Raw genomic sequence first — 27,360 nt, forward strand, 5'->3', positions numbered from 1 at the left:
ACAATGTATTGTGCAGCATGATGTAGCACCTTGCCATGAGGCAAAAGTAATAATTAAGTGGCTCAGGGAACAAAACATCAAAATTTTGAGTCCATGGCCAGGAAACTCCCCAGACCTTAATCCCATTGAGAACTTGTGGTCAATCCTCCAGAAGTGGGTGGACAAAGAAAACCCCACAAATTCTAACAAACTCCAAGCATTGATTAGGCAAGAATGGGCGGCCATCAGTCACTATGTGGCCCAGAAGTTGATTGACAGCATGCCAGGGCGAATTGCAGAGGTCTTGAAAAAGAAGGGTCAACACTGCAAATATTGACTCTTTGCATAAACTTAATGTAATTGTCAATAAAAGCCTTTGACACTTATGAAATGCTTGTAATTTTACCTCAGTATACCATAGTAACATCTGACAAAAAGGTCTAAACACACTGAAGCAGCAAACTTTGTCAAAACCAATACTTGTGTCATTCTGAAAACTTTTGGCCATGGCTGTATATATACTCTGGTTACGTGGCTGAATGTGCCGCCATATAGAGGAGGGCACCCTGACCCAGCCAACGACAGGCGGGTGGCAGTCAGACTGTGTCACTGACACAGCTGCCTGCACCGCACCATTGTGTTAGGAGAGGGTCATGGTCTGGCTCCTTTGCTTTGTATGGGGACATGCTGGGCTGGCGACGTGATGACATGTCGTACTCGCAATGTGCTGTGGCCAGGGGTTGCAGTGGAGCCTGGACCTAAGAATTAGGAGTCGGAAGAGACTGCTGCATCTGCTAGCCGCCAGGGCGGTAGGTGGCGCTTCTCGGCAGGCCAGGTTCTCTGTACCAGATTAAATGGAGTCCAGAGGACCAGAGGAGAGGTGTCTTCTGCACACACAGCAGCCACATGAACCCTGCAGGGCGGCCCTATCCCCATCTCCCTCCCACTGGCTGAGCTGGCCGCTTGCAGGGGATGTGCTAGCGCTGGATTTTCATGTCACCTCTGCTGTAGGAGGAGCCCCGATGGTGAGGAGAGTGGTTCTGTAGGAGCTTTATTCCCACCACTGCTGGGCTGGCTCATACACAAGGTAAGATTGTATTTCACCTCTACATTCAGTGTGTATAAGTTAGATGGAGAACAGTGTGCTGTGCTCTATGGAAGTGTATAGGCACCTGGTGGCAATGAGGGGAATGATTATGTTGGTAATAACTGCTGAATATTGGGAAAACAATCTAAGAACTGAGTGCACTAAACCTGTGGATAAGGCTGCATGCACAATGTAGGTCTTTTTCTATGCAGGCAACGTGCTCTGCATGTGCATGCTTTGGGCTGCAAGGTGTATGACAATGTGACCCATAGGTTGTGCCCTGTCTGGAGCGATTAGGAAAGTTACTGTACAGGTGAGGGTTCAGTGGCTGACAATTAAGGGTGTAATTGTTAAAAAAAAGTCCATACTGCGAGGGATATGTACTAAAGTTAACAAGCAGGGACAGCGATCTAAGAGTAAACCAGTGGGTCCAAACGGCAAAAAGCTTTGCTTTACGGAGTTGGAACATAGGGGACAGATCGTAGTCCCCATTGATAATAATGGAGACTGTGATCTGCACCGATAGTTAGCCTTTTGCTGGAGATTTCTGTGAAATCTCCTGCATTAGGCTTTTAATTCATAGTGGTGACACATAAAATAATGCAGAAACTGTAGTTTCTGCATAATTTTATGAAAAACTGCCTTAATGAATAGCGTAAACTGAATAGCACAGGGAGGGAGTTTCCAGAGCTATTCAATTCTACGCAATGTTTACACCGATGGGAAGCAGTGAAGTCGGAGAATGTCGGTTCTTGTGACTTAACCTGGTTGTTTAGTTGTAAGAACCGGCATTCTCTGACTAAACAGCCGGCCGCATGGTTGTTAGCGCCGCGCTAAGACAGGAAACAACCTCATGGCCGGCACTTTAGTCGGATTTCTCCTTGTACCCTCAGGAGGGTGGGAGAAGAAATATTTAGTCACACTAAACAGTGCGCTGATTTCAATATCTCCGGGAGCTCGCTCCCAGCGTTATTCAACTCCTGCTGAATTGAATTGCTTCCATAGTGCTTTACTTTTTCTGTGTATAATATCGTTTATTACAGTAAGGGGCGCCAAAATCTATTTTTGCTTATCAAAAAAATTCCCTGCCTCCGTGGTGCCTAAACCTAACCCTTCCCCCCAGGTAACCCGGCCTGCTATACTTACGTTCGGGATCCTGGCAGTCAGGATTCCATCATCTACATCTCAAATGATGTCAGGATTCCGGTGCCAGGATGTCAACCGCCGGCATCCCGTGCGGCGGTAGGCTGACTAAATCGAGTTAAGGAGCTCACTGATAAGGCTCTACTGTGATGGTGACAATGGTGACGTCACTAAACTACCTAACACGGGTTCTCACTCTTTCTTGTAACAGCTTATGACAATATAAGTTTGCAAAGTATCACCTACAGAGTGTACATCTGTTCCATGTGCCCCAGAATCTGTATAAAGGTTTGCCAAGTAATCAATTACATATTTAAATAGGTATACTCCTATTGTGTTTTGAAGATCTTATTTATTGCTTACGGTAGATATTAAACTGATTTGATTTAAATTTAAGTTAACTGTTGAAACTATGAGAATGTATCACAGAAGATTTTGCTGCCATCTTGAACCTGTATTGCTTATTAGAATGGCCCTCATGTAGTATTCCGAGTCTTCAGTGCCCTCTCCACCCATCCTTCCTCCCACACAGAATCATGTTTCCATGTTCCCTGTATAATAAGGAACTATGGGCCTGATTCAGCAAGGATCGCTATTGCGATTACGCACGCAATCGGCTGATTGTTGCGTTCTGCGCATGCATCCCAGTGCGCATGCGCGAATTCTCCACTGTGATCTGGACTGCGATCGCAGTTACTACGCAGACCCATCGCAGAGTGATTGACCGGAAGGAACGTATGGGGGTATCAGCTCCTAATGCTGGCCATACACTAGCACAATTTCGGGCCGATTGCCCTATTTTCGACGCGTCATACAATGAATCGTGTACAAATAGTGTATTTTTTAAGTAGGATACGATCCGATGCGCCCTCCCGCAGATCCTATTTTTTTTGTTATACAACACTCTTTTTTTTTCACACATATGTACGGATGGTTCTCACTTATAACAAATGACGCCGCTCGGATGTCAGACGCACGATGCATCGTATCGTGAGATTGCATGTACATCATGTGTCAATCGTGTGGCCGGGACTACCAGGGAGCTGCCGGAGAGTTCAAGGGAATCGTAAGATGAATCTTATCTTATGCTGGTCGTAGTAGTGTATGGCCAGCATAACTGTCATGTTACAGGTTGTGTTTGAAAAATGACAGTTAGGAGCTGATTGGTTGGTCGTTTATCACTCTCCACTTTATCACTTTTCAGAGCTTAATACATCTGCCCCTTTGTGACAAACCATGTGTATATTTATTGAAAACATACAGAAGACAAATAAGGAATACATTAAAAAAAGATATATATTTTATTTAATCCACAAAGGATGCAAATAGCCATAAATTCTCCAATAATTGCTGCTGTGTGGCCAGATTTTGGATAATCCCGCCTCATTAAAAAATAAATTCTGTTCTTTTCCACAACATTATATGCTGTAATTCATGTGTGGGAGTAATCCCATACAGAGAAACAATAGTGAATATTTTTGTTTAATCCTATTTAATTTTAAATACAGGTTTAGTTTATCTTACTTTTCACCAAGACAAGGAATCTACTATATAATTTTCTTCGCTGGCACTCAATAAGTGTGTGTGGGGTTACCTTTGTGCTAGTACAAAGCATCAGAAATATTTAAAACATTTCCTGATTAATCAGCAAACAATAAAGAAAATGACCCACTGCCACAATGTAATTACCTGTATTTTAATACATTTAACTTTTGTCATTGCCATACTGTCATTTATCATTTAAACTATTACGATCCAGTCATTCGCCAGGTCGCTAGCTGGTGTGCTTGATCTCTCTCCCCCTCTTCCCCGGTCTTAGCCCATCTGTCCCTCACTCCCTACCAACCATCTCTGCCCCCCAAGGTTCTTGTAGGAACCATAATCCCCAGTCAGTCTTGTTATTTAAGTCTTGCTACCAAAGTGACTCTTTTTATGTCCAATCTGGGTTTCACTTTAAGGATCCAATATTTAAGTGGGACAACCTCTGCCATCGCACAATTAGTGGAGCTTATCTCAAAGGGATCAGTCTGGTTCTTAAGTAGGGTACACACTGATAGATATATTGCCTGTTGCATTGAACGGGCGATATTTCTATAATGCATCGCCTGGTGTGTACAGCGGAAATGTCTGTGAAAGATGCCGTTCACAGACATATCCGATCTGCTGCGCATCTGCTGTTGTGTACGGATGACCTGCCGATTGCCTGTACACATACTGCAGGGACCCAGCGGTGAGTGACAGCTCAACTGGGCAGACAAATTGAAATGCCCACCTAGTTGTGACATCAGCGCTATCTGCACAGACACATCACCAGCACGATTGTCAAGTGTGTATACACTTACCAATCATTAGATAGAATATGTTGACCTATCTGCAGATTAGTTGGTGCCAACAAGGTTACACAATCAAATGAACAAAGGGCATAATCACACTTAAATACAGAATGCCTACGTACCCTCCCAAAGTTATCTATTGTTGGGTTTCGTTACTTTGTCTTTTTTCAGCTGATCGCCACTCCATTAAAGTTTTTAGTTCCTAATCTCAGTACTTAGTGCACCTTAACAATGGGATTGTGCTCACAGCAGTCATGGGGCTCAATTCAATGCGAATTGAATAGCGCTGGGAAGGAGGGTGCGAGAAGAAACCCTTCAGTCGGACTTAACAGCGCGCTGAATTGAATAGCACCGGGAGCTCCTTCCTGGCGCTATTCCATTCTTTTTGCATTGAATTGAGCCTATGGATAGAACAATGAACCTCGGGTATCGCAAGATCTTTTTGGGACACTATATATACTAAACAGTAAACATTTGTAATAGAAAAGCCACATGGAATATTTAAAAATGATGGGTAAGTTCCACTTGCATTCAGCCCAATGAGAGGGGAATTACCTTTATTTGGAAAGCCCTTGTCTGATAATTCAAGGAACTACTGAGGTTCAGGTAACGTAATAACATTTTAATTCAAAAGTTATGAGTAATCTCAGCTAAAAGGTTCAATTTTGTACCTTGGCAAAACAATATTGTGCTGCAGGGGAGGTGGGAATTCAGAGTTCCTGGACCCCATAACCGAATTTGATAGTAACTCTAAATGAAAATCTGAAATACAATATACCTGGAAAGAGTGTCATAGATTTACAAAAAGGTGCCATGAGAAATGTTTCTCTGGGAGATGTTTCTCACACTGGAACCGATGGTAGCTGTTCCTAGTGTCACAACAAGCTGGTAGACCATCGGAATGATGACAGACAGGCTCTGGAAGATACTGCAGTGGTAAGCTAATTAGTTCTCTGGAGTAGTGCGAGCCTGAATCAGACGAGTAGGGGCTGAAAGCACCATGCTCAACTTTGGCATGGAATAGATCAGGATTGAACAGACCCAAGCATGTTCAAAGGAGACCACTATCTGATAATTCAAGGAACTACTAAGGTTCGGGTTACGTAAAAACATGCTAATTCAAGAGTGATGAGTAATCTAAGCAGAAGGTGCAATTTTGCACATTGGCAAAACAATATTGTGCTGCAGGGGAGGTGGGAATTCAGAGTTACTGGGCACCATAATCGAACATTTGACCCTGTCGACCTAATGACTATCTATACACTGTTGATCCTGGCACCACGGCTGTATGTCTCCTTTAATTGCTGACCCAGGACCATTTTTTTGAGTGTTATGAAGACCTCACATATGTCAAGTGTCCTCTGTGAAAAGGTGTTCATTAAGGAACCCTTGAAACATGTCAAAGCTGTGACACGTCATGCTCATGTGAAGGGCCCCTGTGATCATTATATTATTATTACCAGTTATTTATATAGCACACACATATTCCGCAGCGCTTTACAGAGAGAATATTTGTCCATTCACATCCATTCCTGCCCCAGTGGAGTTTACAAGCTAAATTCCCTATCACATGCACACATACATACACACACTTATTCCCTACCCTCACGCACACACACACTAGGGTTAATTTTAGTTGGGAGCCAATTATCCTACCAGTATACTTTTGGAGTGTGGGAGGAAACCATAGCACCCGGAGGAAACTCACGCAAGCACAGGGAGAATATACAAACTCTGCACAGTTAGGGCCGTAGTGGAAATCGAACCCACGACCTCAGTGCTGTGAGGCAGTAATGCTAACCATTACACCATCTATGCTGCTAGTGATCAAAGTTTTAAGTGGTCTGCACAGTGTTCCATTAAATGGCCAAGAGTGGAACACAGTACAAGCCAAAGCAGTGTGTGGCATAATTTTCTATTTTACAATTACTAAATAAAATATGATTTTGCTACTTTAATAAGAAAATCAAATATTTTCCTGATGAAGGAAATCACAGTGCAATACAGAATATTTCTTTCACAAGCTGATGAGGAAACCTGACATTCCTGTGTCAAGTCTCAATGATCCAAGTGTGCCAAAGGTTACTTGAGGTTGCCTCAAACCCTAGAGACATCTGGTAAAAGCTCTCCAGACACATGAAACTACTTATCTAATGCATATACAGAGCACAGCTTACCATTCAGAAACTATTCCTGATACATATTAGCCAGCAATAGTCTATATACACCATTCAAAAATATCTAACATATAAAAAGATGCAAATAAAGATTCAGTAACAGGGCTGCATATACAATGTGTGATCATAGTAAAAGTGAAATATAACTGGTATACAGTAGATATGCAAGAGAGTTCAGCAAATAAATACAGGTTTACATTAAAAGGGGATTCAATTACAGATGTGTCTGCAAACACTTATCTTCAAATTGTGCCAAATAACCCCGTTTAGCATGCCACGGACTTAGCCGCGCCAAAACACCAGTCCACTACCAGCGAACTAAGATGCAAAATTGAGGAAAAAGCATGCAGTAAGTGTATAGGTCCAATACAAATCACTCCCGCCATTCATTGTTATGCTGTATCTACGATTATATCAGTTATTTTGCAACAAACCTCCTTGAATCCTCAGCACGTAGTTACTAAGACACAAAATAGCGGAAAAAGTATGCAGTGTGGGAATCGCTACATGTGGGTCGTGCCAGGCTTCTTACGCTATATGGCTTGTCGAAGCTGGATTAATGGCTGAGACAAGATCAGTTTAAAATTTAATCGCAGCGGCGCCATCTTGCGACTGGCCGCAAGACGCCATCTTGGAAATGAGATCGCAAGATGCCATTTTGCGAATGGCCGCCCAAGCGCCATTTTAGATAAATTCACATTTAAGTACATATGGCGATATTACTATTAGCACCATGCGATTGCATCTTTCACTATTTCTCATATACACATTAATACGCACAATTGCACTGTTAACTAGTCGCATATTAGCGAATGCATAAGACCCTGAATGAAAACGCTGTTTATTAGCTTAATGCGCACGCATCTGTCCCAAGTTAACTAGCGTCCTTATATCAAACCCCGCATACTCACACATTACATATTCACATACAAGGTTCCATAAGCTTTAAAGTTTAAGATTTAAGTTTGTTCATTTAGTATAAATGCTGTGAAATAAAGATTATTTGGTAATTAAGGTTTTATACATGATAAGTAAGACGTGTTTGGTTTTGTACTGATGTGTACTCTTTCCACAGTATTCCGGTATCATCGGTGTGGAGATCGCATCATGCATTCTCAACTTATGGACCGCAGAGACTTCAAGCAACAAAATGTATATTATATGAACATGAGGCGGGAATCCAGAGACCCCCAGTTGTTAGAGGCTGGGTTGGGTCTATTTGAATCAGCCTGTTAAATGCTCTGTAACAGATGCATCCCCCTTGGGAACCAATGGCATCAGCAACAAACTTCTCTATTGTGTTGTCTATTCCTGGGGGGTATAAATATGTGTGCTCCAACACTGGGTCTTAGTCTTCGTGCTGAATGCCGATTGACGAGGGGATTCTTGCTGATGCCTAACATCTGGTCCGGAAGCGCTGCGTATGTATACTGTACTTGGGTCTGTATAATTCCTTTGCGCCGGATTGTGTTTGGATCAATAGCGTGTAACTGACTGTACTTTTACTTGAATAATACTTTGTGCTTTGGAACCACAGATTCCAGGTCTGAAGTCTTTATTTACTGTATGACTGCGTACGCAAATTAGCGTCATCCTTAGAAGGTATAGGCAGGATATTAGAAGGTATAGGAAGGAGTGTATAGAGGTTCTAATTCAGTATCGTTAGGCTCAACAATGATATATGTATGAGGACACATCGGGAAGTGCGAGGTACCGATATGCGGCTGCACACATAGCCAGGGCCGGATTAACAATGGGGCAGGTGGAGCTGCAGCTCCAGGCCACCCATGAAACTAGGCCCGCAGCCCACAGGATCTGCTGGAGTTAGAAGTTTTTATTTTTGCCACTACACAGCCTCTCTGTGGTCGTCCGAGGTTCCATCTATTTAAGCCTCGCCTATCTGCAAAGGGTCAGGGAACCGGGTGCATAATAGAAATGGCGGCACCCATTGGGAAAGCTTCACAAGCCCTCCATGCGCCACATACTCAGCACCTCCTATGCACCGTGTGACATTGCCTAGGTGCCAGCTCAAGCATGCCACGGCCACACTAGTCAATGAGCAGCTCAGGTGGCTCAGCCCCAGCTGAGTTCCGTGAAAGCTTCCTGGGCTTCCCTTTCGTCGAGACCCCGTCCAGCTACCCCTGAGCCAGGAGTTACAACTAAAGCTGACTGCGGTCCTGCGCTGTCCCTGCAAAAGGTACAGAATGTGCAGACTTTTAGATTTTTGGACTGCTATGAAATTAAATGGAGGATCCCAAATTCAGGTAGTTTAAGATGTGATGTGATGTATATACACACACATACACACACACACAGATACTATTTGTATGGTTTGTCAACATTAAATGACACAGGGCCTGACTTAGAGATGGATTAAGAGAGAAGGAAACATCGGAGATGTTCGCTAACATGACGGATAGCACACATCTCCAATGTTTCCTACTTTGTGCGTGCACGGGACCAGTTCTGCCCATGATATTGCAATGAGTTCCCCGAAGCCTCTGCCTAATTGACAGGCAGAAGCATATGGGGCGGGCGGTGCAGTGACAGCCAACGTTCCCGGAAACTGGGGTGTGTCACCTTTTCTGGGACTCCTGAGGTCAGGGTCTGCATCCATGGACGCAGACTTCCTGACCCTGCAGGTCTCCAGGACCCGGTCAGGCTGCGGTAAGCTTCAGCTACCACAGCCTGGCCAAAGGGACAACAATCGCGAATGTTCCGATGGTGACCACAGGGTGCGACCTCGATTGCAGCGCTAGGATCATGCAAATGCAACATGGAGGTGTCCGACATTTCCTTCTGTATTTGCATCCGAGATGGACGAAATTGCAGAGCCGCAATCCATCTCATCTCTGAATCAGGCCCACAGTTCAGTCACACCCCCACGGTGTTAGTCACACCCCCTATGGCAACATACAATAGGCCCTTCATAAATTTTAGCTCCAGTCCCATGTGGACCTTAATCTGGCACTGCACATAGCAGGTTCCTACACTCTTCTATGGGCTGTAAGTAATGCTGAATAACCCGAATTACATTAGCGCCCAACTCTACCCCTAAAAATCCATATATACCAATTTGTTTCAGTTTCCTTCCCTGGTTCTACTGTTAGCAGTGAAGGGATCCAACATCTGAATCTATCACCATTCCTGAGATACAATTCCAACCTGCAAAAGGAGCATGGGAAAAATAGCACCTGATGGCGACATCCCTTCTATTCCGGATTCATGTTTATAGAAGACAGGAATGGCATATTATAAAGCCAACAGAGTATGTTTTAGTGCAGGGATGGGGAACCTCAGGCCCGGGGGCCGTACAAGGCCCCAGAATAATTTTTTCTGGCCCTCTGAGCCTCATCTGGCTAGAAGTGTGCCTAGAATGGCACCCTGCAGCCAGAATCTATGCAGCAGTGCCGCCTGAAGCGTCCTCTGGACGCTTCATACGGTCACACCGCTGCCCTTAGGATGCTCCAGGCATTGATGTAATCACCATCGATTGTGGCCTCACCCCTGTGTGACATCACATGGAGGGGCGTGGCCTGCACCAGGCCCACGAATAATGTTATATATATCAAAATGGCCCTCGGCAGAAAAAAGGTTCCCGACCCCTGTTTTAGTGAATTTCAGTTGCATTACCATTCTAGGTGAATTTAATTTCTACTACTACTCAGACATATATGTACGTTAAGGAAAAAAAAAAAAATCTATTCTTTTTCTTTTTTAAGTCCTGCAACTTTTGCTTATCTGGTGATTCACAATTTGTCCCTATTTATCAAACAAAAGTCTGTTCATATAACCAGGCAATTTAATGAGTTTGATATTCATTTATCAACAAAAGAAATTAACAGACGATGCATATTGTTGGGAGACTTACTACATTTTTTTCAAATACAGATTTTTTTTTTATCCATAAAATTCATAGATTTATACATCAGACTCAAGGGTGAAATTAGCAACTATGGTGTGTATAGAGATTTGGATTTATGTAAAATGGTTCTGCGCATTCCCAGAAAAGAGTCTGCCCTTATATGTGTGTATGCAGCTTTGCTCAAATCATAGCTGATCCTAAAATAAAAATATTAATAAATATGCACCTTAAGTTTTATTAAAAATAAAAACAGCTAATAGAGATTGTGTATTTTGCTATCAAGACAAAAATTGGTTGGAAGAGGTCTGATGAAAACCAGATGGATAGATCAAGCATATTTGGCAACTTTGCATATAGATATGCAATTGCATTTTTCAAGAGAACACATTTAGCCCTTGTGAATTTGAATATCAGCCCCTATGTCTGGAAATATGGGAAATGTAAGTTTCTCCTGCAGAATATAGCACATCTGTATATATAAATTCACTGAACAATAAACCTCCCCCAAGTTGATAGTTATCCTGAGATCATACTAAAGAGCAATATTTTTAATTTCGCATCACTTAAATAAGTCAAAGGGCTTTTGGAGGAGAATTTCGCAAAATTCTCCTCCATTTCCTCAAAATCACATATTTTTAGTATGCAGATCTCATTTCACATAGCTGTAATGGGAAAAGCGATCAGTTTCAGATTTACTAAACACAAATTATTTTTGAAAGGATACTTACGAAAATAATGTCATCTACAGATGGCATTATAGAGGCTTCCCTCCGTTTCCCCTACCAGGAGTAGGGGAACTGGAGGGAAGCCTCTATACCCCATGCTGACAGGCAGAGTAGAGACTGGAGCCGGATTCTGTGATTAACCTGTGTCTAAATAGACCAAAGGCTGATCACAGAGAAAACAAATAGTTATAATAGAAAACAATGAAATAAAACTTAACTGCACCCAGGGATCAGTGAGCTCCTTCTGTAATCCGGTAGGCTGATCTGCGGTAGCTGAAGTCCTGGCCAGTATCTCAGCTGACCACACAGACCAGCTGACCAGGGGTCACAGAAGGAGCTCACCAATCCCTGGGTGCAGGTAAGTTTTATTTCATTATTTTCTTAGATAACTATTATCAGTCTGTGGTCTTTCTAAACTCACAGGCTGATCACAGAAGCCAGCTCAAGGTGCAGGGGCAATTAGGGCAGGAGCACAGCAGTGGGGTAGCCAGCACATGTGCAGACACATCTCAGGGAGATAGCTTTCTGCCAAACTATGTCCGGGATGCGAATTATAATACATTCATGCAATATTTGCAAATGTCAGATTGCAATCAAATTTTTCACATCACAACCGCAATTTACTTGCAGTTTGTGACAAATATGCCTGCAATACAGATTACTATATTAACTAAACAGTGAAAGGGTTACTTTGTTTCACATTTCACATTCCATGAATGAAAAGGTAGGCATTTAAGAGATATGGGAAGTCTGCAGCACTCCATTGTAGCTCATCACATTTCTAGAACCAGTAATAAAATGTTCAGGAATTACTGCAGAAAAGTGATGCTCATAATTTTTTCAGCTGGAACCCCAGGTGCCAGTGTGCCACCTCCCTGTGACCCCAAACAGAGGGATACCAATAAAAAAGAACAATGTACAGTATGGACCCCATAAGCAAACATGTACACCTCTGTTCCATAGCATGCCTAGAAGCTGGCTATTCTATATACGGTACATGCTTGGCCAAGTAAGGAGATATTTTTCATATCTACCAAGAATTATTGGTTGACTTATTTTCTTTACTAGTTGGTTCTGTGGGATAAAGGTAGGTGGTGTAAAATGCAGTATGCAATATATTAAGCAACTATGTGAATATCATAAAACAGCTTCTACTGCTCCAGTCACAGAAATTTTAAGTTAGGACAGAAGATCTTCACATCTTGGTACAAGTCCAAATGCAATGTCTAAAATGCATCAACATATTGTTTGTTTGCCTATAGATGGATCAGGCACCTACTAAACTACTCAAATGCCTCAAAGCACAAACAGTAGATGGTGGGTGCTGCATTAGAATAAGAGCTACAGGGTTGATGTACTAAGCCTTGGAGAGCGATAAAGTACCAATCAATCAGCTCCTGTCAGTTTACAGTCTGTGTTTGAAAAAATGACAGTTAGGAGCGGTTTGATTCGTACATTATCTCTCTTTAAAGCTTAGTACACCTACCCCACGGTGTTCTGCATGAGGTTATACAAAATTAAATCGCTGCAATAAAATATTTAAGGCTAGAAAATTAAACCAGCAGTTGCTAATAAAAGAAAGCCATGCTGTACTTTATCATGATAGTACTACTGTCCAATCCCTCTGTCATCTGGTATGTTGTGAGCAGATACATTTCTTATCTAAAACATTGGAAGGTAATGTAACTAAATGGCGAGTGAACTTTGATAAGTCAATAAGTTCAGTAGTAAGCAATCATTCCAAATCACAGGAGGATCACTATTCTGTATCAATGCAAGACAAACTCTTACTAAAAAATTGGGGGATAATGCTGAATTGTGAAGCATATGTGCCAAAAAGAAATAGAAAAAAAATCTGTGAAACACATACGTAAAAATAGCATATTTACTCCCATATGCTCCGCACCATGTTTATGGCAGGATACATCAGATGTACAGTACATTTACATCCAAACCAGGTCATAGCTAAAGTTTAACATTTGTATACTTTATACTAAATATACTTTAGTTTATGAGGCTGATTTAAATGTGAAAATACCAATTTAAAATACAGCGGTTATAATCTTCCTTCTCCTGTACGAATGACAGTAGCAAACATACGCCCAACAAATCATACATGATAGAACACAATCAGCTTTCAGAGAACAATTCACAATCAGGAGCACAGGCGACAGTCATTGTCAGCTGTATGTATGAGCACCTGCACTCAGGCACCCACAAGTAAATGCCCCCATACTTCAGCAATTGATTGCAGCAATCGTGCCATTTGCAACCGATTGTGTATAAAAATCTTTCCCTTTTTCAATCGATTGCAGAATTGCCACAATCGATTGAAAAATGGAAAGATTTTTATACACAATCGATTGCAAATTGCACGATTGCTCCAATCAATTGCTGATGTATGGGGGCCTTAATATGGCTACTGACAGGTGTACCTGCTGCTCTGTGCAATTACGTGAACATACCATAATCGTATTTGGACTGTGCTTGCACGCCTCTTCCCTCACTTGTTCATCCTCTGCAAGCATAAGGAGACACAAGTGTCGGATGCACCCAGATTCGAATAGGGATGTTCTCGTAAGCTTTTAATACAAATTTGCATTTTTTACGGAAAATAAACTGCAATATTCCCAATTAGCATCAGCCCCAGGGTAATACTCATTCACATTTATTTGCTCATTTGGTTTTAATTTTGGGTACTGCAGGTGAAAAATACTGTACAGCATATATATTTTAACCATATTCACATCTCCACATCAACAATATAATCAGTTATCCATCTTCTAATACAGCATGCTTCTTACGGCAGTTGAAAACTGGCACTTTCCAATTGATTGAAATGAGTGAATCCGGTTAATGAAATAAAAACTTAAGCATATATAGGACCTTAATGTAATTTGCAACATTCATTTGAAAACAGAACACACACGCACATTATAATTTATATATACACATACATACACACACACAACACTTTAAAGTACAGTTACAATTTAATACATCACCATAAAGTTCTCTTTAGAGCCAATAGTCATCACTGTGGCAACAATTTTCATTATTTAATGTACCAAAAACCCAACCAAAAGAAATTGCAATTAAAGGGGTCAATCCAATTACATGCGATGTTCTCGTGGGTGCGGGTCATCGCGACAAAGTGCGCGCTTGACGGCAGCCCGAATTCGCATAAAAGTGCTTGCAGCGTCATAGGGCTCTGAGCAAAATTATGCAAATTCAGGCTCAGAGCGGGCCACGAAGGGAGCGAGACGCGGTGCCATTGCCGGCTCAACTCGCGGCCCTTCGCGTGGAATTAGATTGACCGCATAAAATGAGTTTCTACACCAAAATTCAGAATTAAAATAATATATAAACAATACATTTAATATGAATGACACTACCTTCCGACAGAGAACATGCTCAGAAGATTAGTTCTTTACAGATGTCAAATCCAAACAAAGACACACTCAAGGTTGAAAGACATGGAATAATTTAGGGACAGCTTTATCTCAATAGAGGCTAGTTCACCAATTACTCAACCTGCCAGTGATAGATCTAGTCTGCCAATAAAGAAGCCGATCAATGGTAAACATCATTCCACTAGCCCCTTCCTCTAAATGAAGTAGCCACTCAGTTACAATCTGTGAGGAGTATCTGCCAGCTGGTTTCACCAAGACCTGCCCATCACTGTCCCCCAGCACAAATGAAGTAATGTGTCATTACGGAGACTCGCCCACCTAGCAGAATCAAGAATGTGATCACATTCAGAGTCGGGAAGCCAAGCCCTTGGGGGGGGGGGGGGGGGGGTCAATGTATTAGTGATAAGAAGACACATGATAGCCAACCATTATGTCAGGGTGGGAATCGGAATTCCCATTTGATACCGATTTTCTAGTTGAAAATTGGATATATAGCACCAGTCAACCAGTTGCTTATGTACACATATTTTAGCAAAGGATGCATGAATTATGGAGCACCCCAAAAAAATCCAACAATAGCATACACTATGTTTCATCAAAAGGACCAGCCTGCTAATGGGATGTAAACATTATGGCAATGCCTACCTAGGGATTATACTAATAAAGAACAGTGTGTCATCATATTAATAGGAGAGAGCCAGTATATCTACAGATAATATATATGTAACAGGTAATGCTCTAACTATGTATGATAGTACATACATATATTGTAACTAGAAAATAAGAGATCTGCTTGTGTGCCAATAACCATCATGTTACAAGAGGAAGCACAGCTCCCAATAAGGGAATAAATGTATGAGGAATCCAGTCTGCCAATGTGTGCTGTAACTCTCCAGCCTGACAATGAATGGGAAGCCTCCTGTCTGCTGTTCTGCCAGGGTAGGGAGCGGTCAGTGGTAGTGTAGGGAGCATGATGACAGGGTAGGGAGCACTCGGTGATGTATTGAGCAAGATGCCAGGGTAGGGAGCATGATGCCAGTAGGGAGCAGTTAGTGGTGATGTAGGAAGCATGATGCCAGGGTAGGGACAATCAGTGGTGGTATAGGGAGCATGATGCCAGGGTAGGGAACAGTCGGTTGTGATGTAGGGAGCATGATGCCAGGATATGGAGCAGTTCGTGGAGGTGTATGGACCATAATGCCAGGATATATGGAACAGTCAGTGGTGATGTAGGGAGTATGATGCCAGGGTAGGGAGCAGTCAGTGATGTAGGGAGCAGTCAGTTCAGTGGTTATGTAGGGAGTATGATGCCAGGGTAGGGAGCAGTCAGTGGTGATGTAGGTAGTATGATGCCAGGGTAGGGAGCAGTCAGTGGTGATGTAGGGAGTATGATGCCAGGGTAGGGAGCAGTCAGTGGTGATGTAGGGAGTATGATGCCAGGGTAGGGAGCAGTCAGTGGTTATGTAGGGAGTATGATGCCAGGGTAGGGAGCAGTCAGTGGTGATGTAGGGAGTATGATGCCAGGGTAGGGAGAAGTCAATGAAGATGTAGGGAGTATGATGCCAGGGTAGGGACCAGTCGGTGATGGTATAGGGAGTAGTAGTAAGTGGAGATTCAGTCAGCATGCTGCCAATAAAGAAGAGTCCCTTCGCCGGCTGCCCCCATCTCATACCGTTTGAAGTCCTTGGCCACCATCTCAGACCCGATTCAGGAGAGCCACGGCGTGGAGCTTGGCAGTGTGATGCGGGAGGTTGGAGCCCTCATCGGATGGCCAGACGGCAGAGCCCCGGACACCGATACCGAGAACCGTGCTCTGTAACCGGGCTGCTGCTCGCCCCGCCCCCTCTCAGCCCACCGCAGACGTAACCGCCCCTACGGTGACGTCACGTTCATGTCAGCCATTCACAGCAGCACACACCAGACACAAACCGCTTGGGTGATTGACAGCAGCTCTAGTCACGCCTGTCCCCTGTTTAACTAGTAAGTTGCCACAACGACCAAACCAGACACTAATAATGTAATATATGCAAATAACAAAATAACAGTTTACTTTTATCATGCAGGTCTCGTACCCGATGGTGTAATGTGCACGGTGGCGGCGCTGTACTAACTATTACAATGTTTATCAATGTGTATATCAGTGTATGTATCAGTGTGTATATCAATGTGTAGCATCAGTAGATCAGTGTGTGTATCACTATATGGAATCAGTGCATGCACCAGTGACAGTGTGTGTGTATCAGTGTATGGAATCTATATATATCGGTGTGTTTGAAATCAATGTATATATCAGTGTCAGTGTACATCATTGTGTGTATATCAGTGTATGAAACCTGTGTATGCAATGTGTGTGTGAATCAGTGTTTTGTATATCAGTGAGTGTATGGAATGAGTGTATGTTATATCAGGGTATGGAATCAATGTGTGTATCAGTGTGTTCACTGTGTTGTGTATTAGTGTATGGAATCTGTGTGTATTAGTGTATATCAGTGTGTATAGCGGTGTATAGAATCAGAGTGTATCATTGTGTTGTGTATTAGTGTATGGGATCTGTGTATATCAGTGTATGGAATCAATGTGTGTATCAGTCTGTTGTGTATTAGTGTATGGAATCTGTGTATATCAGTGTATGGAATCTGTGTATATCAGTGTATGGAATCAATGTGTGTATCAGTGTGTTGTGTATTAGTGTATGGAATCTGTGTATATTCAGTGTATGGAATGAGTGTATATCAGTGTGTATAGAATCAGTGTATATCTGTGTACAGAATCAGTGTATATCAGTGTGTATATTGATGTATGGAATCAATATATATCGGTGACAGTGTGCATTATTGGGTGTGTATCAGTATTTGGAATCAGTTTATGTATCAGTGTGTATGGCCTCAAGTGTGTGTATCAGTGTATAATTGTCTATCAGTATATGACTCTGGGGGTCATTCAGACCTGCTTGCGAGCGCAGGGAGCTTGCAAGTGGGTCGATGTTGCCCCACTGCGCATGCGCACGACGGAGGGGGCGCCGTCGTGCGCATGCGCGAGACCCAGATATCGACCGGCTCTCGCACCAAAGGGGCGTGCTGTCGATGTTGATTGACAGCACGCCCCCTTTTTCTGGGCGTGCCGAGAGGCGTGGCTGCCAGGCGGAGGCGTTCCCATGGGAACGCCTACCGTCTGAAGCCGGCCCCACTGACATCAGTAATGATGTCAGTGGGAGTGATTTTTGCTCTGATAGAGCCAAAATCACTCCTGGGCTTGCGGCAGCGAGACCCTACCGCAGGGTCTCGTCGCAAGCCCGATGGTCGCGATGGTCTTGACCATCGCGACCATCTTTTTGGCCGCTCGCATATGCTGTGGGTGGTTACCCACAGCTATGCGAGTGGCCAGGAGGCCGCTCCATTTTCAGGTAGGAGGGCACTGATTCAGAGCGAGCGCTCTGGTCAGAGCGTTCGGCTCTGAATCAGGCCCTCTGTGCATTAAAGCCTAAAAATGAAATTAGTTTACAATACGTATGCATTTATAAATTCATATCTCATAAATAAAAAGATAAAATAATGAACTGTTTTCTTACTAATAAATAGTAATACTTATATTAGCACTATGTACAGTAGGTGGAGAGCAGAGAGCTTACAGCAGTCACAGATTGCTGCTATTAAAGTGGTAGACAAGACGTCCATGAATTAAACATGCTAAGGGACGTTACATCCATAAAATATAATTCCTGTGGCACAAATTAGCCGCTTTCAAACACAGTTGCTAAACATCTACACAAAATAAGTACAGTTTAACCCCTCATTATATGAACAGATTATATTAGTAGCCTACTTGCAGGCATCATACTGTCAACAGCTTTTCTATATAAGCTTGTAACTTTTTATCACCCCCAGTGTCGGACTGGGGCATAAAGGGCCCTTAGGGAAAATGCAGTGATAGGGGTGTGGCCAGCCACCACAGTTGCTTAGCTAACCATTAAGGCAAATCTTTGTGTAGTTTCTATAGAAGTAAACCAAGAACAAGGTCCTGCTTCACAAGGTAACTGACCCCCTAATAGAGTAACAATGTACAGTTCAGTGCACAGTCTGGAGCATACCATCTAGAGGAGGGGGTGGGGCCCTCAAGCAGTGAGGCTCACTGGAGATTTCCCTTGTACCCCTGTGGGCCAGTCCGACCCTGATTACCCCTTATTCTTAAGGTGCGTACACACGGTACGACATCTATGAACGATAACGATATCGTTCAACGATATATCGTTCATATCATTCTTTTTTTCTGCAGTGAACGACCAACGATGCACGTTCCCGCATGAACAATAACGATATCTATAATCGTCCTTTCACGTTCATCAACCCAGGATTTTCAGGTCCATGTAAAATGGGTATTAGAAGTATGCATCCCATTATTGTTAGGGGTTAGGTATGGAATCCCAGCAGTCGGGATGCCAGTGGTCAGAATACCAACACCGTCATTCTGACAGAATCCCGACACAAGTAGGTAAGGGTCCTAACTACAACCTACCTTTCCCGCAGCGCAACCGTAAACCTCGCCTCCCGCACCCTAACCCTCCCCCTGTTACAGACTGGGATTTTGTGGACCCAGGGTGGAAACAGAAGTGGAAGCAGGAACAGATTTAAATTGTAAAGTTGGTTGTTTTATATGGATATTAGTAGACATGAAAATATACAGATAGTAACTAGAGTCCCAATGTAAATAAACTGAGATCCGGGTATGTGGATGATAGTTCACTGTAGTGGGAGAGAACAAAGTCAGTGTCCAGAAAAGTGGCAGAGATGTTTGAAGTGAAATCCAGAATGGATGCACATATGGCTGAATGAGATATCCTGTAGAAAGACAAATGAGATATCCTGTAGAATGACTTGAATGAGATATTCTGATATGCTGTAGAATGACTTGAATGAGATATCCTGATATGCTGTAGAATGACTTGAATGAGATATCCTGATGAATGGCTGAACGAGGGGTTAACGACAGGTTCAGAACACAGGAGTGGGTAACCTATGGCAGACAGAGCAGTCACCACCGGACTGGAGGCGGTGAGACTGGTCAGAGCGGTTCCAGGAGATCTGTGGTAGCCGACTTAGCTGACAGGAGGCAAAGATAGCACCAGAGCAGGAACAAGGCTTAGGAGCACAGGGAACTCTCTCACAGCAAGCTGAGAAACACATTGCACTGGCAACTACAGGGAGCTCCAAACTCCCTTAAGTACCCAGCAGCAGAGTGTGAGTGGCTGGGAGAGATCACCTGATGCATCAGGATAGGCTCACTATGTCACATGCCCTGAGGCAAGATGGCTGCGCCCAGACACCCGCAGCATGGTGATGCTGATAGCCTTACCCGTGCCAGCAGGACTCACAGATATCAGACCCCCACGCGCACCCAGTGCCAGTCTCCAAGTACCAGCTCCCCCGCCAGAAGGGCCACGCCACAGCGTCCGCACTGGCAAGCATCGCGGTCGTGACACCCCCCTCCCGCAGCCTGCGTTCCACCGGTGGCTCAGTATTGATTTTAGCATACCTGTGGAAAGTTCTCGATCTGCCTCTCTGTGTGTATTAGCTATTATAGATGGTCTCATAGCTCTATATAAATACTTGATTTTAACTCTCACTAGTCTTAATGAGATTTAGTCACAGGAAGTGACATCACAATTGTTTTACACGTGTGATCCTCATTTCTAAATTTACTAAGGTATAAATACAACACTTTATCATATGGTCTACATCCCCTTGATGAAGTCCTAGAGACGAAACGCGTTGGGTTTGTTGTACCTTGGGTTTTCTGTACCTTGATCCCCCTTGAATGGACAGATAAGTTTATACTATTTATTTTTCTTGTACGTGTGTCTTACCATTTTATGTCACTGTGTTATTAAAAAAAAAAATTCTACATTGAAAAACTTATTATGACCTCTTGATTGTGCTAATCTTTGGGGAAAGGAATGTTCCCTATAAAAAAGGGTCAAATAGAGTTTCCTTTGTGTTCTATATAATAACATACAGTGCGGTATGGTACACACTATGTTGGCTTTCTTTTTGTTTTTTCCATATATTTCTCCCAATGGTCATATGACCAAAGAACTTCTTACCAGATAAGTAGTGTAATAATCACCATTTTGGTCTCACTTGTGGTTTGATTTAAATATTTACAGTATATATGTATATACATATATCTATCTATCTATCTAGATATGTATATATATATATATATATATATAAACAAGGGAAAGATGGTACTCATGGTCTTATGAACAGTGTTTCAGTTTACAAAAGAAACAACCATGAGGAAAGTTTGCTGCCTCGATCTCATTGTATATTAAGAAATCGTTGATGTATTCCATTGATGACTAGGAGTACCCTGATGCTGAGAAAGACGTACACAGATAAGCCTATATTTCACTTCCACTTGTTACAAAGCTACACATGTGCTTTTTTTATATTATCTAACACTACTATATCCAGAAGGCAAATATCTTCTACTTTATTATATACATATCTTACCAGGCGCCATATGTTGGATTCTGGGTGGCACTCCCAATATTACAGACATCTTACCTAACAATTATTGTATTGTATTGTATTCAAATATCAGCATTTATTTAGGTGCTCAGCCCAAGTCTTGCACAAACTCAGTGACTAAGGAAGGAATTTAGATGTTTTGCATTTTTGAGCCTGTCACTATTATACATATCCATATGCAATTATTTAGATACACTCATAAACAACATAGAAACACATCCGGCGCGTCCCTGTATGTTTAATCAAAAGCCACTGTCCAGCATAAGCTTTCTAGAAATAAACTATTTTGATGTTGATGTTTCTCAATGTCTTCGAAAAGAGAAACATTTGTACATGTGTAGAGTATCAAGGCAAACATATTATTTATCCATCTGTAATCCTACTCACATTGCGATTACTTGTTTGTTTATGTGTTAAAGGTACAGTATATATCAGTGTCCCATTATTTTTGTTCATTGTCAGTAGTAACATCCTTCAAACAAGATAAAAGGCTTTCATATTGAGCATTATCCTTTATTGGATATTACATATACGTAACTAATACCAAAATAAATAAATGAAATCTCCCACTAAAATGAGTGTGTACAGTATGCGTACCAGAAGGGAAATCAATGGCACTTGTCACATATCTCCAGATAAAAGTGCAGTGGAAAGGGGGCTTGCGAGCAAGGCCCTCTTACCTTTTTATGTGTGTCTGTTACTACCCAGTTTTGTTCTATTAATGTTGTTTCCATTTGTAAAGCACAACGGAATATGCTGCGCTATATAAGAAACTGTTAATAGTAATAATAATAATAATTAACTGTCCCTTAGAGCAAATGACTCCTTATTTAGATCACCGCAGAACCTTTTGTCACCACCAACGTATCTCGACACTAGGGCAATGTGTTTCAACACTAGGGTCATTTATCCAGGTGAAGAGGGTTATATTTTATTAGCAGAGTAATACGTGACAACACTCTGACCCTGTAACGTATTGCAGGGGATATAACTAACATTGTGCTGGAGATCTTATGTACTGAACCAATAACCTGTCAGCAGAGTGTGAAGTGCGAGTGGACGTGCTGGTTACAGTAGTAGTGTTGAATATGTAACGCAGTTGTTGGAGCTAGTGGCGGTTAATGAATCAGGTAGAACAACAAATAGTATGAGACATAGGGATGTCACAGGTGTAACAGTGGTATGCAGATATATACGGTATTTATATGAGTGGCCTGGCGCTTAGGGTATTGTTAGGTGTTGTAGTGAACCGGGCTTGATAGCGGTGAGTACATCGGTGGATGGTAGCCAGTGCCGGACTGGGACATGAAGGGCCCACCAGGGGGAAAACATAATTGAGGCCCACCAGAGAGGGTATGTCACCAGAGAGGGTATGGCCAACCACCAGAGATTAACACCATAGTGCAGGTGTGTCCTCATACATCTAGCCTCTATGCACCATGCAGCACTACTTGCCTGTGATGAGACTAGGACGCTCCAGCAGACTATGCCGATTCACCTGAGTCTGTATAAGAAGCACAATGAAGCACTTCCTATACAGATTCAGAGTCGCACACAAATATACAAGTGACGCATATCAAATGAATCAGCACAGTCTGATGGTGCACCCCAGTCGCATCACAGTGCAAGTTAGACACATTTTTGGCAAAAAAGATGCCCAGCGCTAGCAGAGTCTCATACTACTGCGGCAAAGATGTATAAGGACACATCTGTACAAAAAGTACATGGAATAATTTGATGGCATGTGAGTGGCATGTAGAGGATACTGATAACATAAAAGGGCACATGGAGAACTCAGATGGCATGTAAGTGGCACAGGGAGGATTCTGATGGCATAAAATAAGAACATGGTATATGGAAGTGATGGCTGCAGCTGTAAGAGTAATTGTAAACCCGAAACATGATTATCAGAAAAATACCAGGAAAGCAATTGAATGTCCCACAAAAAGATAATCCACATCATTAGTATCTCTTGCTTTGGGGAAGCAGTATTTATAAGAAAGTGTCTTGGCAATGCACCCAACATTAATGAGAGGCTTTTTTTATTGTACTGCCAAATATAAACACTGGTGGGCAATGGCATGCATCTATGGTGGCTATAGTAGTTACTATGCTGGATACAGGAAGATATTTGTTTGAGAGAGTATTTAATCAATAATACCCCTTTCAGATAGAAATGTCCCTAGAACCCGGCTTTTACCCAACATTTGAGTGCCGGGTTGTTTTGCCAATCCCAGCCTGAGCCCCCTTTTCAGACAGAAAACCAAATTGCTGGGTCAAACATTTCTATCTGGTAATTTGTTGATCAACACAGGTACTTTTTCTGTCTGAAATGGTCAACTTGGGTTGAAATTGTCTTATCTCCGACCCTGGTTTTAGAAGTCCCGGGAATTTTGACCTGAGGTTACCCTTTCACACAGAAAAATGACCAGTGTTGATCAGCGAATTACCAGGTACTGTAATAGTGCTTTACACAGTAATTTGCTTTTCTGTGTGTAAGGCAGGGGTTATTTATAATGGGTGCAGGGTGCACATGGGTCCCTGTGTCTAGGGGGGCCCACACCGCACACCCTGCACCCATATTTTTTAATACTTAAACTTGCGAAATCCCGCATCAGCTGTAGCGCTGCACAAAACTCCTGGAAAATGACTGCAGCAGCTATTTTCCCGGCATTTTGCACATGCGCAATAGGGAAATTGCCAAGAAAATGGCAGCCGCACCATTTTCCCGGGGACCTGTGCATGCATGGTAGACTCTGGGCATGTGAGACAAGGGAACTTATTATAGTGCCTCAATCAATGTACATTTTTGAATAAGTTGAATACCAGAAGGGAGGAAAAGTATGGAGAAATATCAGCAAGGTAAGGAGATGCCATGTTACTCGCTGCTCGCCCTGGGTGCAGGTGCCGGAGCATGGCTAGCAACAAGCTGAACAAACCTCCGGCTTCTCCTTTTTTGATCACATGACGACTGGCTAGGAAGAGAGGCCAGAAGGGCAGTCGATGCTGGGCAGCAAGTTCAGCCGTTGCCCGCCCTCACCCCTGCGCGCAATCGCGGCCCACTAAGCCCCGCCCCCTCAACAAGGAGTGTGGCATCAAATGAAAGGGGCCCACTGGGGAATTACACAACCCTGGCAGCCTAGTACGAGCCTGATGGTAGCACTATTGCCCCCTTTACAGAGGTGGTGATACAGTGTACTTGCAGTGTCCAGTATGGGCTCTGTATGGCTCTGCAGCTGGTGAGTTTCCTGGGTCCGTCCTTTCTAATGGAACACCAAGAAGGAAAGACACATGGAGACGCTGCGCATGTGAGGTTGGGCCCGTCTGTCTGTGCTCCGGCAGGTCCTACTGACCGCCAAGTCAGAGTACTAGATAGGAGACAGTGCAGGAGCACACTCCTTCCAACTATTTTACTGCATACTATAAACCCCACTTAACCAATCTGGCAGGTTATATTAGAAAAATGTATATTATAGCTTGACGGTTTCCCGACCGCTGAAATCCTTGCGCTAGTGTAAATAAATTATTTAGTTTTCCCACTCACAACTGCTAACCCAATCAGCCAGTACCAGCTGGCTAGTTAATTCTCAAATCCAAATAGACCCAAAAGATTGTTGGATTGCATTTAGAGTGAAGCTTAATAAAATTACTACAATGTAATAACAACTTGACTTTGAAACAAAATATTAGACAAGACTTCTCTTAGTAAATTATAACAAATTTAATATACATAATCAAAGTTAGCAATTTTGACACATATGAGATATAACAAATCTACCACAAAATAAAACACACATGTATAAAATAGTGTCCCTTGTTACATGCATTTTCTGGGAAGTATTAGTGTATTTTCATCAACAAATAGATTTCACTAACTGCTTTGGGGCTCATTTACATTTGATGCATATCAATTTTATGACACGCCTCTCAGATGTAGCAGTACACGCCTACTTTAACGCACGCTCATAGGTGCTGCTTTCACAATCTCTCTGAAAAGCTTTTTCAAAAGTAGGCAAGTATGGAATACGTCATCTCTAAGAAATTTGCTAAACCAAACCTTTGGTGTGTAAATGAGGTTCTTCTCTTGTTCTCTGGTTGCATTCGGGGTTCAAATCCCGGCAGCGGCAGCCCGACAGAGGAGGAAATCCCAATCGTCCTAAAGGTAAGTGTAAACTAACCTAATTCTGCCCCCTAACCCTACCCTCCTTTAAGGTGCCTAACCTTAACCTCCCCCCCTGTGCCTAACCCTAATCCCCCCTCTAAGTGCCTAAACCTAACCCCCCCCTTCCCCGCTGCCTAAACCTAAGTCCCCCGGGGGGGTGCCTATTCCTAACCTCCCCCCGGGGGTGCCTAACCCCCCCTCCCCTAGCCTGACCCCAACCTCCCGGGGGGGTGCCTTACCCTAAGTCCCCCCCAGGAGCCCTAAACCTAACCCTCTCCCCCGCGCGGCTGTCCGCGCCTGGCATCCCTTCGTTCGGGATGCCGGGCGACGGTCTCCCGGCGTCGGTAAAATGACAGGCGTCTAGATTTAGATGCCTGTCATTTAACCCTCGCCGGGATTAATCAGTCGGGAAGCCGGCGGTCGGCATTGCTTCCGCCGGCTTCCTGAACGTATACCCTCTGGTTACCTCTTCCTACTCACGAGTTCAAGATTTTGTTCATACTCTAACTATTGTCTGTATAAATATTAATACTTATTTGATTATGACTTCAAATGTTCTCTGAAATGCACATCTTTACACAAGTTTGTCATATTCCAAAACACCTTCTTAACCTCCCTTAAATAGCAGATCACCACCTCTCTAAAGAGTTAACACAAAATTTACATATATCCTAATTCTATAGTCAAGCAACCTCCTGACTCTCAAACCACAAATGCTGTGTGACTGGGCCATTTAGCCTAACGAAACACTTATTCCCTTTGAAATGAGGTTGGACCATTATGCAATCCGTGGTACCTACAATGCTATTTTCCAATGGATTGTAAGTTTATTAGCGGTTCCCTGTTACCTCTTTGTTTGTTACTACTCCGTATGTATTATTACTACGTGTTTCCATTTGCAAGAGTATGCTGATGCTATTAATACGTACATGATAATAATAATAATAATAATAATAATAATAACCTGTGAAACTGCAGCCATAAAATACTTGCAATGGATTAAGCATTAAAATGTATATTGTTCAAAACTGCAAATGGAGTTGAAACCAATTTTACACATTTATTGAAATGAAAAAGACAAAGGGGCCTAATTATCATACGTTAAATAGCCCGTTAACCATGCGGTAAATGGTTACCAGCCATTCATCATCATGGGTCCTAAATGAACCACCTGATATTCAACAAACCTCAGGTCAAGCATGCGCAGAAGCCGGCCGCGGGGATAGATAAGTAACGCAGCTACTTCTGTAGCTACACTACTAATTGCGGGGGCAGCTGCTTTTTGGAGCAGCTGTCCCCGCACCAGAGCAATGATGAATTGCTCTGGTGTTAAGTATCCCCCACAGCGAGGTGAATACTTCATCCGATGATGAATAGACCCCTAAGTTGCAGATTCAATTCACCACAGGACTTACAGTGCGGCTGCAGCTCCTGGGAGCTAGTCAGTTATTTAGCAATTTCCACACACATTAAGCCCTGCAGCTAACACACTTTAACTCATAGCTCCCAGGTTAAGTCCCTGAGCTCAGGAATTACCCAGGGTTTAAGCCTCAGAGCGTGCACTTTACACAGATTTTCCCTCACAGCTCCTGAGGCTGCAAGGAAAGATCCACGTTACGTTCACCCTAAGGGGCTCACTGCACAGGGTAGCGGCAGTAATTGTATAGTTCCGGACAGAGCTACAGCAGTGCGATAAGCCCTGCAGCTAATTGAATCTGCCCCTTATAATATTTTGAGGTGGTAGAAAAAATACATTACTTGACTAGACCATACTTCCCAACATTGGGCATTCCTAAATCAAGACACAGCTCCTAAAGAGGCATGGCTTGGGTATGTTATGGGGTATGCTCACACCAAGGACAGCGTGGCAATACCCCTTGAGGTATATTTAGCACTCTTAATGTGATAGGCCTCGGTCAAAGCCACTCCCCTCCTTGAAAATTACTGTT

At 43.0% G+C, this 27,360-nt stretch overlaps 1 protein-coding gene across 1 annotated transcript in view; it reads right to left on the reverse strand.

Moving 5' to 3' along the window:
• The window catches only part of MMD (monocyte to macrophage differentiation associated), a 74,110-nt gene extending 57,558 nt beyond the window's left edge, over positions 1-16,552 (reverse strand). The window contains exon 1 of the mRNA XM_088475114.1: positions 16,395-16,552. Within this exon, the coding sequence (XP_088331240.1) occupies positions 16,395-16,417 (23 nt within the window). The 5' untranslated portion in view covers positions 16,418-16,552. The remainder of the gene's footprint in view (positions 1-16,394) is intronic.
• Between the last annotated feature and the right edge of the window lie 10,808 nt (positions 16,553-27,360).

The sequence above is a fragment of the Taudactylus pleione genome, unplaced genomic scaffold (assembly GCF_031769625.1).
Source record: "Taudactylus pleione unplaced genomic scaffold, aTauple2 ptg000016l, whole genome shotgun sequence".
In the NCBI taxonomy this organism is placed as follows: Eukaryota; Metazoa; Chordata; class Amphibia; order Anura; family Myobatrachidae; genus Taudactylus; species Taudactylus pleione.